Below are 15,172 nucleotides of genomic sequence, written 5' to 3'. Positions count from 1 at the left end.
TCTTTCACGAGACTGTAATTTATTGTTTACTCTTTTTTTCTTGTAAGATACCAGATGCTTAGCCAAAAAAATTACCGTGAGTGTCTGGCAGATGGATGGAGCAATGATATCCCTCACTGTGAAGGTAAATGGAGTTTGACATTTAATTCTTTATCAAAGTTATTTTTTTATCTGTCTGATACTATCTAGAGCTTGCCTGTGATCTTGCTACTCTCTGTGGGGCTGCTGTTGTCTATTGTGACTATTATGACTTCTCATGGTGTTAATAACAACTCAAGAATATTCACTGATTAAACCCCTAGTATTAATTCACATAGATATACAAATGTCTAAACTCAAGTTATACAATAGTGAATCTCTTACAGTGCCTGCTCAGACATTTTAATCCAATAAACACTCAAGCTTTTATCAAAAAGCACTCACAGAACTAAGTCTTGTCACTCGCAGACAGGCTTAAAGCTCTGCCTCAGATAAAGACCCCAAATGTGTAGGTATCTGTGAAACACAGTTATAAAAGACGGCTGGGATAAGACATTTCACATGTATATGAAAGTCTGTTGTTTATAGCTTGTTTCCTCTTCTGCCATTGTGAATATCTTAGCTATTAAGATTTTGTTTAAAGTTTTTCTCGCTATTAGCATACAGTGGAACAACCTTAGTAGAGAGAATGAGAATAAAAGACACCCAGTCCCCAGAACCAAATAAACAGGATAGCTTAGATACTTCCCCGAATTTGGAAATCTTTTCATCAGTTTCAAACCTGTGTGATTATAAAAATTTCCTTTATAAAAAGTTTCCTTTCTTCCCAGAGATAATTTTTAACTTTTAAAAGTAATTTGTAATTTTAGATTTTTTTTTCATTTTTTTAAATTAAGATTTCCTAATAGCTGGTCTCAGGTATTCTACGTTCAACTGAATGAATTTTGAGTGTCCTCAATTTTAGGCATACAGCTTGCTCCCTGCACAATGCAGAGCAATGTTTTCCAACTTTTTTTTTTTTGTCACATCAACAAGATACTGCAGTTTCAAAGTCCTTATAAAATTTTCCTTTCATGCCTGAAGAGTTTTCATTAGGTTGAAATGTCTGTTAAAAATGGCATCAGAATACATAGCAAATTTATATATATATTAAATTTTAAGGTAATTACAGTGGTTTATCTGTATTGTAATTTTTGTGCATCAATATATTTCAGAGAATAGCCAACCAAATAGCTGTCTTTTTTCTTTTGTTTTGTTTTGCTTTGCTTTATTTTGTTTTCCAGTGGCAAAGTGTTTACCTGTAAAAGCACCAGAAAATGGAAGAATAGTCATGACTGGTGCATTTGATCTAAACCAAGAATATTCCTTTGGCCAGGTTGTAGAGTTTAAATGTAATGAAAAATACAGGCTCGTTGGATCTAAAGAAATACATTGCTCTTCTGATGGAAGATGGGATAGCGATGTACCTCAATGCCAAGGTAAAAGGAACACTATTATCTGCAATAAGCTTTATTCGCACAGACTTCTAGGGACTGGTTACCACCTAGGAAACTACAAAGCTTTCACTTTATTGCACAGCAATTAAGCATAGCTTGTCTGTGAACAATATCTATTACATATTTGCAAAAGTAGGATTAGAAAGAGAAATCAGAGAATATTGTATGATAACGTAGTCAAAATGGACCACCTGTTTGTTCTGCATTTTCACTACAAGCTGTATGGTTTGCCAGGCTGCATTCAATTCTTTGAAACTAGCTTCAGTACCTACATAAGATTCAATCACTTCAGTGTTTATTTAACCAAAGTAATTACAAATTATTTTGAATCTATATGAACCTAGTTTAAAAAATAAGTATGATTCTAATTCATTCATGTTCATAAGCTACGTAAAATGCAAAGAAATCATGATGGATTTTTCTTTCTTCAAACTACTGTGTTTTGACAAGTTAGAAGGTTAATTCATGTTCAGTTTCTACAGAATAACAGAATAAGTGAGGTCCCTCAAAATGGAGTCAGCTAGGGCAAGTTGCTCAGGATCATGTCCAGTAGGCTTTTGAACATCCACAAAGATGAGGACTTCACAGCCTCTCTGGGCAACCCAGTTCATTGTTTGACTACCCCCAAGTAAAAATTATTTTCCTATTTTAAGCGGTATTTCCTGTACCTCTTTGTGTGCCTGTGGCTTCTCATCTTGTCACTACCTGCCAATGAGAAGGCAAGGTTCCATCATCTTTACTTCCACCTCACCTATCACAGTCAGAAATTTATATAGGATACAGTAGAATAGTTTAGTTGGAAGGGACCTACAAAGATCATTAAGTCTAACTGCCTGTCCACTTCAGGGCTAACCAAAAGTTAAAGCATATTATTAAGGGCATCATCCAAATGCCCCTTTCCCGTCAATGTTCAAGAGGCATCAACCACTCACTAGGAAGTCTGTTCTGGTGTTTGACTAGTCTCACAGTAAAGAGTTTTTTGCAATGTCCAGTCTGAACCTCCCCTGGCACAGCTTTGTGCATTCCCATACAATTAATAAGATTCCCAATAAACCTTCTCTTCTGTAGACTCCCTAAACCTCTCTTTATCTGTCAGTTCCCTTAATTATCTTTGTGACTTTCACTAGACCTGCTCCAAAATGTCCGTCTCTCTTGTTTTGGGGAGCTCAGACCTGGACATAGTGCTCCAGATGTGGTCTTAACAGTGCTGAGTAAAGAGCAAAGATCACATCTTTGGACCTGCTGAGAATGCTTGTCCAAATGCAGCCCGGGATGCTGGCTCCTGTTCAACTTGTCCACTAGGACTGTGAAGTCTTTTTCTATAAAGCTGCTTTTCAGTCAGTTGGCCCCCAGCCTGTCATGGTGAATGGGGTTATTCCTCCCATTTTGCAAACTGGAATTGTATGGGATTGGCTTGTCAGTACGTAAGAATGAACCACAGGAAGTAACAATCTCTGTCAGATATTTGGTCCATCAAGTTTCTTAGATTATTTACATATTATCTCATCTGGAAGTATATGTTCGTAAGACCAGGTGTGTTTGTTAGGATGTCAGATACATGTATGGTCTGTTCACAATGTCAGAGCTAAATTTTGCCGCTTTGAAACACCTGTTTATTTTAATTTGAACAACATAAATGGGATTAAACACATGTCCTTGCACCATTTGTAGAATATAGTGAATTTTATTAAACAAAGATAGGTATGATGAAATATGTCTCAGGGGAAGTATAAAGTAAATCCAGCAGACGAATCCAGGATAACCCTTTGGTGTCCTTCTCTATAGCCTAGGAAACAAAGCCATGAATATTATCTGACTTTAGGAATTCAGATTTTGGAAACTGCAAGATCTCAGTAGTTTTACTGCTTTGTCAAGGAGCTGAAGATGCTGGGGTTCTTTTATAGATAGCTAGGTATTCTAATGTCAGTTTGCCAGATAGTTTAATGCTTTTTTTCCTGTTGATGCTAAAATTTTACTAATCATCTACTGAACATGAGAGAGCTTCAGGCTTTCCTTACAAGAAAATGAAATTATCTGAAAAAAGAAAAAATCCTAAATTTCAGCTAGCCTAGTTGCTTATTTTAGAATGTCCCATACTGTATATACTGATTCTGAAAGCCATTAAAAACAAAGCATAGCCCTGAAAGCTGTCTTTTGAATCAGTTTACTACTGTAGCTGTGCTACACTGTACTTTCTACTTGGCACCTACAATCAGGTCATTGAAGAGTTCTCAAATAAGTTCCAGATGGTTTCCAAATGAAAGCATTTGTGTTGACATAATTTCTGTGAAGTCACGTGGAAAATATATTTCTATATATATATATTCCAATAAACATTTATTTTCAGCAAATAAAAATTGATAAAAATATATGTATTTTGTCTTTCTCAACTTCAGATATTATCTGTAATGTACCAGCAATTCCTCATGGATTTGTGCGTAACTCAAAGTCATCTTACAAGGAGTCTGAACAACTGCAGTTTGGTTGCGAAAAAGGATACACATTTGGTGAAAGAGCAGATGCACTATGTACTGAATCTGGATGGCATCCAACCCCCTACTGCACTGGTCTGCCTTTTCCTAAAGTTATTTTGGACACTGGTTGTATTTGGAAGTAATTTCATTATTATCATAATCATTATAATTAGTTTATTGTTTTTTTTTTTTTTTTTTAAATAATCATCATCCACTTCTTGCCAATACACCATGAAGATCTGGAAGGACTAGGGATTTGAGGGACAAAACAACTGGATATGAGTTTTCCATGAGAGGCCATAGCAAAAAATGGTTAATTCAGCCTTTCTTGCGTATACTTGAGTATAGTTGGATGGGCCTATGAAGATAGGCTCACATGTACTGCATAAATGAGATGGATGATGAAATACTTTAGCATTAGAAGCTGCTTAATTTATCCTGTTCCTTTTTTATTCTGTGACCCTGAATTGGTGGGGATAACATAGCAAAAATACTCTTGGTTTATAAATAATTCTTAATTTGAATAGGAAGGATAAAGCTGAATCTCTTTACCTTCTACAAAATACAGTGAAAATGCTTTAGTGAAGGGTTGGAAGAAAATCAGACACTAAAAGGAGTATTTAAGCAAGCAGAAAAAAACACTAATACTGGAGAAATTAAAACTATAGAAGGAATCTGAAATTTTTAATGGCACAGGAAAATTAACATTTGAAACCAACTTAGAGAAGTGATATGGTTTCTGAAGTCCCGTTGTCTTCAAATCAAGACATGATACCTTTTTAAGTGAAATTCAAGTATACTGCTTTTAACTTGAATATAGCTGGTGAAAGTCAGTGGCTGTTCTGGAAATAAAAAGAGGGGGTTAAATACTGGATACCATATGAATTGCAGCAGTATGGATAAAACTGAGGGAAGCTAACAGTCTCAGCTTGATGACCTACTTGCTTATGAATCAGCAGCAGTCCTCTGAGGGGGAGCTACAAATTTATGCATCTTCAAGTCTTCCGTGTTCAGTAGCTGAGATGCTGTGGCAACATAGCCAACATTCTGCTACTTGTAATTTTAAGAGAGTAAAATGCCACTCAGCATCTCACCGTGTATGAACCTGTGAAACAACAGAAGGTTTGAAGACAATAGTAGGTTTTCCTGACCTACTGAACTGACTTCTGCATTTTTCCTGAGTGTCCCTGAGTCTTACCATAGTTTGAGTAGACTGAGCACCTGTTTGCTTATTGTTACATTTGCTTTTGAAATTTCTGGGCTACTAATTCTGATGAACCAATTCCAATGAAAGAGGAACAATTCAAAAATGATCTCTGTTTCACTGATAGAACTTCCATAAGAAATTGTTAGTGTACTGTGCACCTTTTAAAAAAATGAGTGGAAATTACAAAAAGTACCTTTCAAAATACCTTTCAAATTTAAATCCTCACTTAAAGTCAGGAAATAGTAAGACAGGGTTGTAGGAAGAACGGTCTGATGTGGTTATGGCCATTTCCATAGGAATAAGAGGAAATGTGAAGTAGTCCAATCTCAGAAGGGTAAGTTGTCCATTGATGGCCGTGAGTGTCTAGGCTGAAAAATACAATGGAATTGTAGTGTTGCAATATATACAAAGCTAGCTGAAACGTGCTCTCTACACAGACATTATGTCAAGAATTAGGTACAGTATGTCTGAAATTCACTAACCTAAAGAACCAATCTGGCCCTGAAGTGATGTATAATCAGAGACTAAAGTAACATGGTCTGCATGAATCCTGCCACTGTCCATGACTCTTAGCCTACGATGAGGACAGCAGTTTGTTTAATATTACCAGAACTGTAATTGAGCAACCACGTTATTCATGATGTTCAGACTTCCTATCAGAAATTGTCTGAGGATCTCTACAAATTCATATATTTACAGTGATGAAACTCCCTCATGCCTTCTAACTCCCAAATGCCTTCTGTGCAGTTCAGATGACAAATCCATGATTTCTGACATCAGTCCTGTTGGACATCAGCACTCTGGGTCACTGATTTTAATTTAGTTTCACTCAGCTACAGCACTTAAAGACTTTAATTAGAACTCCAAATCCCACAAACAGACATATGCACATGATGTCCTAGCTGAGATAATTTGATATACATTTTGGAGAAATCTGTATAGTGTATTGAATCATGTTCAAGAAGTTGCCAAAGAACACTTGAAACTGGAAAAAAAAAAGTTTGCAAAAGGGCAATGTTACAGGATGTTATGTACCACCCACCTTCCTGGGACCTCTTCCAGAAAGACTTCTGTAGAAATAAAGAGTAGTCAGTCCTAGTGCCCACTCAGTCCTTGAACTTTCTGCTTCAAGATTAGTAATGATACTAATTAATATGCATTGCCTATGGTTTAGCAGCATACTGCTTTTGAGAAGTGACAAACAAAGCATTCTTCCAGACATGGATATACTGGGCTCTGATGCTTGGGCTGTATTCAATTATAAATCCTCTCAAAGGTCATTCTATAGTAGGAAAATATAAAATAATTTCTGTCCTGCTTTGTTCCTATAGCTTTATGCTACCATGAAGTTGTTCTAGATCTTATTTGACTTATCACGGAGCCTAGATGATTAAGCAGCACATGGATCCAGCTGATTCATCCACCTTCACTCCACAGGAGGACCAACTTGTGGTGACTGTATAATCATCCCCTCCCAGCCATGAGTGTGTTGATGCGATTTTCTGAATTGCAAGTAGAAAAACAAACAAAACAAAACAAAACAAAAGACAGGCTCCAGTTTATAAAGAATGTGTTTGCCTCGCTCCCTAAGAAATCTCCATTTGAAAGTTATTTTATGCAATTTTGGTCAATAGACTGTGAAGATAAAATCTTCTGCAATTAACATAAAGGCATTCTTCAAATTAGCACTGTATTTTTCTCTTTCCATTTAGAAATTTTATGCTCTCCTCCAAGAGTTCCCAATGGGAACTTTAGACCTCAGGAAGACAGCTACAGGGAAGGGGCTATGATCACAATAGACTGTAATCCTGGATATCTTTTGAGAACACTGTCTGGCAAAAATACAGCTCAATGCACCAGCAGAGGCTGGGTGCCTGCTCCAGATTGTGTTGGTAAGTAGCTCTTGTGAATGAAGGCACAATATACACAATTGTTATTTTGGAAATATCTCAAGAGAAAAACTTCAGCACCATAGGAAATAAAAGATGCTTATTCATTGTGTTTCTTGGTGTTATAAAACTTAATGTGATGGCTTGGAAAAAACAGCTAAGAAGCAATGGTATAATCTAAATGTACATTATGTTTATAAACATGGGTATTATCTGTTACTAGATTTGTGAACTTATATATGAAAGTGTGCAATAGTCAGCTCCCTGACAGGAAGGTTTGTGGTCCAACTGAGGAGTAGCATTCCAGTCAAGATAAGAGGACACAGTGAGTGTTAAAGTATCCAAACCAATGCGTAGGTGATGGTTGGAAAGTATGTTTCATCATGTTAACCAGAGCTTTAGAATTTTGGTTGCAGTTTTGTGTTGATATATTATGAACAATTGCAGCTTTATTATAATCTGTCAAATGGCAAAACAAAATACTCTTGATTGATTGGTAATGAGTTCTTTCTTGGCTTAAACTTCCATTAATTACAATGATAGTTTTGCCCATTATGTGCAGTAGAAAAACAAAAGTCAGCAATTTCATAATTTATCGGTCTTTGCTCTTTGATCACTGAAAATGAAAGAAAAACATAGAAACATAGAAACCCTGGCAAAATCAGTCTTGTAAATGAACCTTTGGGTAAGATAATTTGTTCTATTCAAGAAAAGTTCCTTGTTAAGAAGTGGATTAAGCATTTCTCTATTTGTGGATTTTGAAATTGAGGAATCTTTTGGAAACCACCTCTCTCATTATTAAATGGTCTGTTCAGGGGCTGATCCCTCCTCCTCATACCCCTCTCCCCCAGCATATGGGCTTTGGTTCAGGGCACTTCAGGAGGAACCTAGCTGCCTTGGCCAAGCAGGACACCCTGGGTAATCTTTGAGTGAAAGCTGCTTCTAAGCCTGAATTGTTCCTGAAAAGCTCTTTTGAGGAACTGAGAAAACAAAAGAAAAATCACTTATGTTTTAAAACTAGGAAGAGCTTTTGGTGTAAGATCCCAGAAGTGACAAATGAAAATGGTGACAGTTGTTATAACAATTGTTAGAGTCTGCACTTTAGTGTCTAGATCTGAGCTAGCTGCCTGGGTTCCCACCATTGTCAGTATAGTACACTTAGCTGAGACCCTGTGAAGAAACTGTGTTATCTCACCATAGAATTAATACTTACATTTGGTTTCATGAATCAGCCTCTAGAGTCCACTAAGAAGATGGACTGGATTTCTGTTGATTGCAATGAAAACAGGCAACCAGCGTAGCTGTAGACATTGATGAAGACACCAGAAGCACAGCATGGTTGATCCTGCACTCCTTGAGATCTGCCAAGGTGTGCAGTTCCGATTCTGTCAGTTCCAGGAAACACTCAAATAATGAAGTGGTATCTGAACTAATATTTAGGACTTTGTGTGCTGAACTGTTTGTCACTCGTGTGTTGATACTGTTGCTGCTAAATTCTATTTCAAGAGAAACCCTGTGACTACCCAGTGATAGAAAATGGCAAGATAAGTGAAAGAATGGCACGCTTTTACTTTCCAATGAGGATTGGGCAGTATGTTGAGTACTACTGTCGTAATGGCTACTCAACCCCGAGTGGAGAAAGAGTCGTTCGAATGGTCTGTTCTAAAGGGGGCTGGAATCCAGAGCCAAAATGCCTCAGTAAGTGCACTTCTACTATATGCTCAATTTTGTTATGATTATTGATGATCTGTGCAGCAGAAACTGTGCTGATGGAATGCAAGAAGCAGCAACGTACAGTTTGTTAAAGTATAACTGCTTGAGTTGAACCCTGGAACTTCATCCAGACTGTTATCCTGTCTGCAGAGCTCAGCCACTTGATAAGTGACACTCTGAAGTGAGTAAGGCTGAAATGATAAATCTGGATTTGGGACGTTCTTTACTCCTGCACTTATCCATGAGATTAAAAAAAATAAGAAGAATAAGATTTAGGAAATGTTTTTCATCTCTGGCTTCTGGGTCCCATGCATGTATCTGCTTTCATCTGCACATGCAGCAAGACGTTCTAAGAACATCTTCTCTGTGTAAATGTATTATTCCTTCAGTGGCTTGGGCACTTTGTCTAGAGGTTGCTTTCTAGGATCCATTGCCCAGTCCTTTTGGATAACATTTGGGACTGGCCAGGTGGCACGCTCTCACAATAAGCTGAGAGTGAGTATGGCTGCAGCAAGGGATCCAGATACACTGGCTTAATCTTTCAGTGATAGAAAACATTTAAACCAGAGAGCTGAGGCCTTCTCTCCTATCCCACATCTTCAGTCAGAGTACAGTTCCTACCTATCGATAGGACCTGAAAGATCAACAAAAGGTTGGTCTTTCTCCTGTTGCCCTGAGCGGAGTGGAGGTCAGTGCAGGGGACAAGTGGAGTCCTGCCCAGAGGAAAGGACCAGTTACTCCAATAACAGAGCCACAGCATTCCTTCATCCATCCGTAGGGCCAGCATGCTTAGCAGTTGGTAAAATCTCTACAGCTGGTTTGAGATGCATTTGAATTGAGATGGTAAAATCTCCTGAGGGCAAATGCCAAAAAATGTCTCAGCACAGGCGTCAACATATGAGAGACTTAGTAGACCGTACCAGAGCTAGTGCTCATGACACTACATGCAATGCAGTTAGCCAGCCTTGCTTATGAACTACGGTAAGGAGTAATGTTTACTAGATCACTTCTTACCGCTTTATGGGGTCATTTGAACTCCCGTTCCTGTGATACGTTAACCTCAGGGCAGTGAAAGAAAGCATACTTTAATTCAGATTTGAGCATGGATGTCTTTGGGGAATAGAATGATAAAGAAAGGTGCTAGGAGGCCCCTTTTTTGGTAATGGTCTTCCTAAACATTATTGTACCTGAGTTTTAGCTGTTCAGATTACTGTGGTTAAATGTACTTACCTTTCTTCTTTAGAAATATGCTCTGTAACACACCTGGAAAATGGTTATTTCTACCATCATCATTATACTTACAAGGAAGGTGAAAGAATTCAATATGTCTGTGACCAAGACTATCGTACTGAAAGTGAAGGTGGTGAAGTTACATGCACAAAGAATGGCTGGTCACCTTTCCCAAGATGTATCCGTAAGAGTGAGTGTGCTTACATTTTGTCACAATTTCTAGCTAAAAAACAATAAATCCATCATCACATCAGCCACGTTAATCCATCACTGCTGCATGGGATAACTCTAAGTCTAGGTGCTTTACAACTGAAACACAGTGCCATGATTCTCTCAGCTATCTCATGCAGCTCTTGAGTCCCTGCATGCTACTGAGGTCAGTAGCTATACAAACATGCAGAATGATGCCCTGTAAAATGACCACACCAGGTTCATTCAGTTCTCCCAGACTGTAAGCTCTGGGGTGGGAGTCAGACCCTCTTGGTCTTCAGTAGTGAAATTTTCTATAACCCAGCAGTGCAGTAATGTAATAAATGGTAATCATTCCCTTTGAACAGCCTGTAATTTCTTCTCTCCTTAGAGCCTCTATCTCTGCCACTTCATACCCTTTTGCTTGCCTTCCAGCTGACATAATACTGGAAGGAGGGAGGACCAGGAAGGTTCTCTCTCCTAATACCCTTTCCAGCTTTTGAACCTGACTTGCAGCAAGCCTGAAATTGCTAGGATGTCTCACCTAAACTTTAGATACTTTAGGTAACAATTTTATTTGGACAAAAGAAATAATTCAACCTAAATTCCTTCTTTTAGACCATCAAAACATTTTTTAAGGAAACAATTCCAGCATGAAAGAGACACCTACCGTAGAATGTTTTGGACAGCCGCTCGCTGATATTTTCACATAGCAATGAGCAAGCAAAATAAAATTTGATAATTCTTAGTGTTAGTCAATACTGAGCATCACAGCTGTAAATACCAAAAATAAATATATAAATACCAGTTAGTAACACTGAATTTCGACTTTTCACATTCTGGTTGTACCCGAGGAACGGAGCTTAACACAGAAGTAGAAAATAATTTGCTCTTAAAATTGTTCTAAATCCTACTGCTGTTTTCATTTGTCCTCCGTCTTCTGGATATTATAAATATATAGTTTAGCAGTGTTTTACTGGAAAAGAATTTTGTCTTTCAGAAACATGCAAGAATATTGTGCTGGACAATGCTTCTTTCCCCTCGGCAACGGGTACATTTGGCTTACAGGCGAAAGTCACCTATACGTGTCATGATGGCTTTGTAACTCCAGAAGGAAAAGACACAGGAGAGACACAGTGTCAAGAGAATGGCTGGACTCCAACTCCAAAGTGCATCCGTGAGTAGTACAACTTCAGAGCTCCCTGTTGCAACCACTGGTGCAAACAAGATATCCCATGTACTCTGATTTTCTTCATCTGTATTGGTAGAGGTTTCTTACAGAGCAGAGGGAGAGTCAAACAGAGGACTGAGCCTCCAGAGATGAACTTCTCTGGGGTTCCAAGAATTAAAGACAGAAAGCAAAATGGAAGTGAGTACACAGGGAAAATATCTTCTGTCTTCTAGGTGAGATATTTTGTTCGAACCTCAGTGTTATGAAGTAGATAATCACTGCCCTCTCCAGTGATTTTAGCTGATACAATGTGCATACACCCAATCTTACTCCCAGTTTCTCCAGTCTTTTTGATAAGAGGGTGAGAACCTTTCACACTTGTGAGGGACAATTTATGAAGAAATGCTTGTGAGCCAAAGGATTATTTATGTCAATAACTTTCTTTAAAAGAGACCAAATAAGAAACATGATTCGCTATTTGGAAAGATGTTATGACTGTGCATAAAAGATTAGGCTGTGCTTTCTGCCCTGGGGCTAGAAAGCACATTTTTGAAAAAGACCAGAGTGTTCTTTTCTGAAAATACTTCCATACTGTTGTTGCCCTTCTCCTCTTAGAAGTCCTTTCCTCTCCTGTACGGGGTTATAGGACACTAAAAGAGGAACTTGGATCTTCCAGTGTTATAATGCCAAGGTTTGTAATACTGACCAACATTAGCTAGCATTTTCTCCTGTCCTTTTGGTTCAGACTGACTTTACACAGTTGTTTTTTTCTGATCACCTCACAAAAGACCATGGGGAACAGGAGTACAAACTGTGTGATATGACACCTATAATAAAAATAAATAGTGGAAGGAAAGGAATTGAATCCAAGGAAGAAGTATTTGTGCCAGATTCTACTCCTTCTTTCTAGAATGCAGAATGCAATAGATACTCTGTGAATGCATTACATATAATATTCTAAATTCATATGTTGGCAATGCAGAATTTTTAATGTTTTAAATATCCTGAATTGTCCACTAACCTAGCACACACTAAAGTACCTACAGTAATGATGTTTCCAACAGGCAACGTTTCTGGATTGCAAAATGCGCTAACATTATTTTTTTCTACAGGATCATGTAGAAAACCTCATGTTCACATTTTGGATGGCCATGTAGATAAAAGTGTGTTCCTGCCTGGAGATACAATTGCATATTCATGTTCAGAGGGATATCAAACTGCAGATAATATGACAACTGGTACTACAAGTTGTGAAATAAATGGTGAATGGAAACCAGCACCCAAGTGTCTTGGTAAATATTTTTGTGCTTGCTGACCAGTGTAACTGTATGAACTTTGTGAAGCTTTATTCTTTCCTTTGGTTTTGTTCTAATCAGTGCTAAGTCATGACAAGAGCAGGGCTGCCTCCTCTACCTGCTCTGGCCCAGAATCATTCCTGCCTGACTGCTGGAATCCAGCCCAGTGCCACAGGGATCTGGGACCTCTGCTAAGGCCAAGGGATGCAGCTGCCACTTTTCCCTTTGCAGGTTCAACCAGTAACAAAGCTGAGCACATATCCGAGACTCACAGACACAGGACACTGACACAGCCACATGAATTGCCACAGGCAAGGCTTGCCCTCAACAACACGTGCATACAGGACTCAGATAAAACATAGACAGCTACGTCCCCTTCCTCCTCTTCAGCTGGTAAAGATAGAGTTTCACTAGTCAAGGTGCACACACAGCACTTTCTAGGTTCACAAGCACATGTGTTCATGGAGCCCTCAAGGCCCTCGCTTGCCTCACTCACACCAATGTCCCCCCAGTAGCTGTTTTTTTGGGACATACTGTTCCCACTCCAGTGGCTGGAAGGTAAAGACTCCCACTGGCTCCAGTAGCTGCACTGGAACCCCACCTACTTAAGTAACTGGCACCATTTTTTTTACTCACACACATACAGTAGCTCTCACCAGTAGCTAGCACCTAGACCTTGCTGCACACAGACACATGGGGATAGAGAGTGACATTACACAGTGAGAGAGTTAAGAACAGATTTAATAAAATGCAGATGATAGGACAGACTGCAGTGATCAGGTGCAGGGCTCGGCCAGGCAAGCATACTGACTGGCACAGTGTTACACAACTGGTCCCTTTTACCTCTTTTCTGCCTATCCCAATCTTTGTTCTCCTTGCTCTCACTTGCCCCTCCATGTCCCCTCATGGGTTTGTATGGCTGTGTCAATTCCAGCGCTGTTTCCCATCCAGGTTCTCCCTGGTTTAATCTTAGTTGCAAAGACTAGATTGATTATCTTGAAAGTGGTGCCTGTAGTTTTTTGATAGCCAACCAATTAGTGTGACTGGGAAGTTTGTATCTTGTCATTGTCTCCATGTTAGTTTTTTCAGGGCTGTGTGTCTGTATATTTTGTTTCTGGTTTCCCCCTTTTCCATTAGTAGTAGTGTGTCATGTACTTTTTGTAGGTCTTACACTATATGTTAAAATATTTTGTCTTTGTAGCAATAGAATGTGAAATGCCAATATTGCCCAATGGATATATTTCTCCCAGGGAGGGTAAATATAGCAATGGAGATGTTGTGAATTTTTTCTGTGAAAAAAAATACAAAAGAGTGGGACCTGCCTCTGCTCAGTGCTATTACTTTGGATGGTCTCCATCACCACCAACATGTAAAGGTAATTCTTCTGTTGACTTTATTGTGGTAGGAAATGTATGAAAATGCCTGGGTCCTGAAGACTTTTGTGGGTACCTTGTCTCTAAAAGGGCAGGTACTGGTCTACAAGTGGTATTATTCTGCTATTTCATGAAAGAGTCTGAGCAGTTGGATTTTCAATGATGTTCACTTTTCTGTGTGTAAAAACATTGAACATGTCTAGAACATTTGTCTGGTAATCAGCCCAAATATTTTTCTTGTTGCCTTTATTCTGTTATCTTCGATTATGCCAACTGGAGTTCTGCAATAACTGAAAGTGAGCTGGTAAATGGCTTGCACAAAATTTCACTGCAATGTATGAAAAAATATTATTTATTCAAAAAGACATAAATAGGCTGCAATATGGCAGCCAGGAATTATTTATTCGAGCAATGCCCTCTCTTACTCTATCCTGTTTTTGTAAAAAAATAAAATAAAAATTAAAAAAGTTTTTGGAGATGATACATAGCTGAATTCAAGGCAAAAAAAGCTCAGTGAAGGCTTTTTACTATGAAATTCCTGTTTCATCCTGTAGGATTAACAATGTCATGCAGAAGGGAAGATATATTCCCCTATTCTTCCTCTGAAGGAAGTTCAAGGTAGCAAGAGCATCTAATATTTCTCACATTTCTTTCCTGCTTGATCAGTTACGTTGTTGTCTTTCATCCTTCTTTTTGCTCACTCTCTTTTGCATTTGAAAACAAGTATATTTTGTGTTGTTGGCTCTTTAGCTCAAAAACATATTAAGCTCCCTTGGCAGGAGTTCACTCCATTAGAGGTACACATTGCTTTCTGAGTGATTTGCATAACATGCCATTGTTTCTTGCAGGTTTTTGTTTGTTTGTTTGTTTGTGAAATTGATGTCCGTGTAACACTTTTCTTCTCTTAAAAATGATTTGGTTTCATCAACTGTTTCTTTTATCACGGTAGGAAATTGACAGCACATGCAAGTAAGAGAGTAGACTGAGCCAGGGTCACTCATCTCAGACTGTGAGCTGCAGCCCAACATGAATCCAAATAGTCAATGTCTGTTTAACCTGTTCTGTGGATTATTCTTAACTTTAAGCAAGAATCTCAGTTTATTTTGTGTTGCACTTAATGTGTAAGTGTGCTAATAGTACTGAGTAAAGAGCATAA

The 15,172-nt window shown here is 38.4% G+C and overlaps 1 protein-coding gene across 1 annotated transcript in view; it reads left to right on the top strand.

The window, feature by feature from the left end:
* CFH (complement factor H) overlaps window positions 1–15,172 on the top strand; it is a 37,361-nt gene that overhangs the window by 7,954 nt on the left and 14,235 nt on the right. Inside the window, exons 4-12 of the mRNA XM_083847276.1 lie at window positions 48–124; window positions 1,263–1,457; window positions 3,872–4,042; window positions 6,869–7,048; window positions 8,552–8,743; window positions 10,002–10,178; window positions 11,178–11,354; window positions 12,461–12,640; window positions 13,845–14,018. Of these exons, the coding sequence (XP_083703402.1) occupies window positions 48–124; window positions 1,263–1,457; window positions 3,872–4,042; window positions 6,869–7,048; window positions 8,552–8,743; window positions 10,002–10,178; window positions 11,178–11,354; window positions 12,461–12,640; window positions 13,845–14,018 (1,523 nt within the window). The remainder of the gene's footprint in view (window positions 1–47; window positions 125–1,262; window positions 1,458–3,871; window positions 4,043–6,868; window positions 7,049–8,551; window positions 8,744–10,001; window positions 10,179–11,177; window positions 11,355–12,460; window positions 12,641–13,844; window positions 14,019–15,172) is intronic.

Source organism: Anser anser (assembly GCF_964211835.1).
Source record: "Anser anser genome assembly, chromosome: 8".
Taxonomy (NCBI): Eukaryota; Metazoa; Chordata; class Aves; order Anseriformes; family Anatidae; genus Anser; species Anser anser.
The sequence above is the reverse complement of the archived record's forward strand: the minus strand, read 5'-3'. Positions and strand labels throughout refer to the sequence as shown.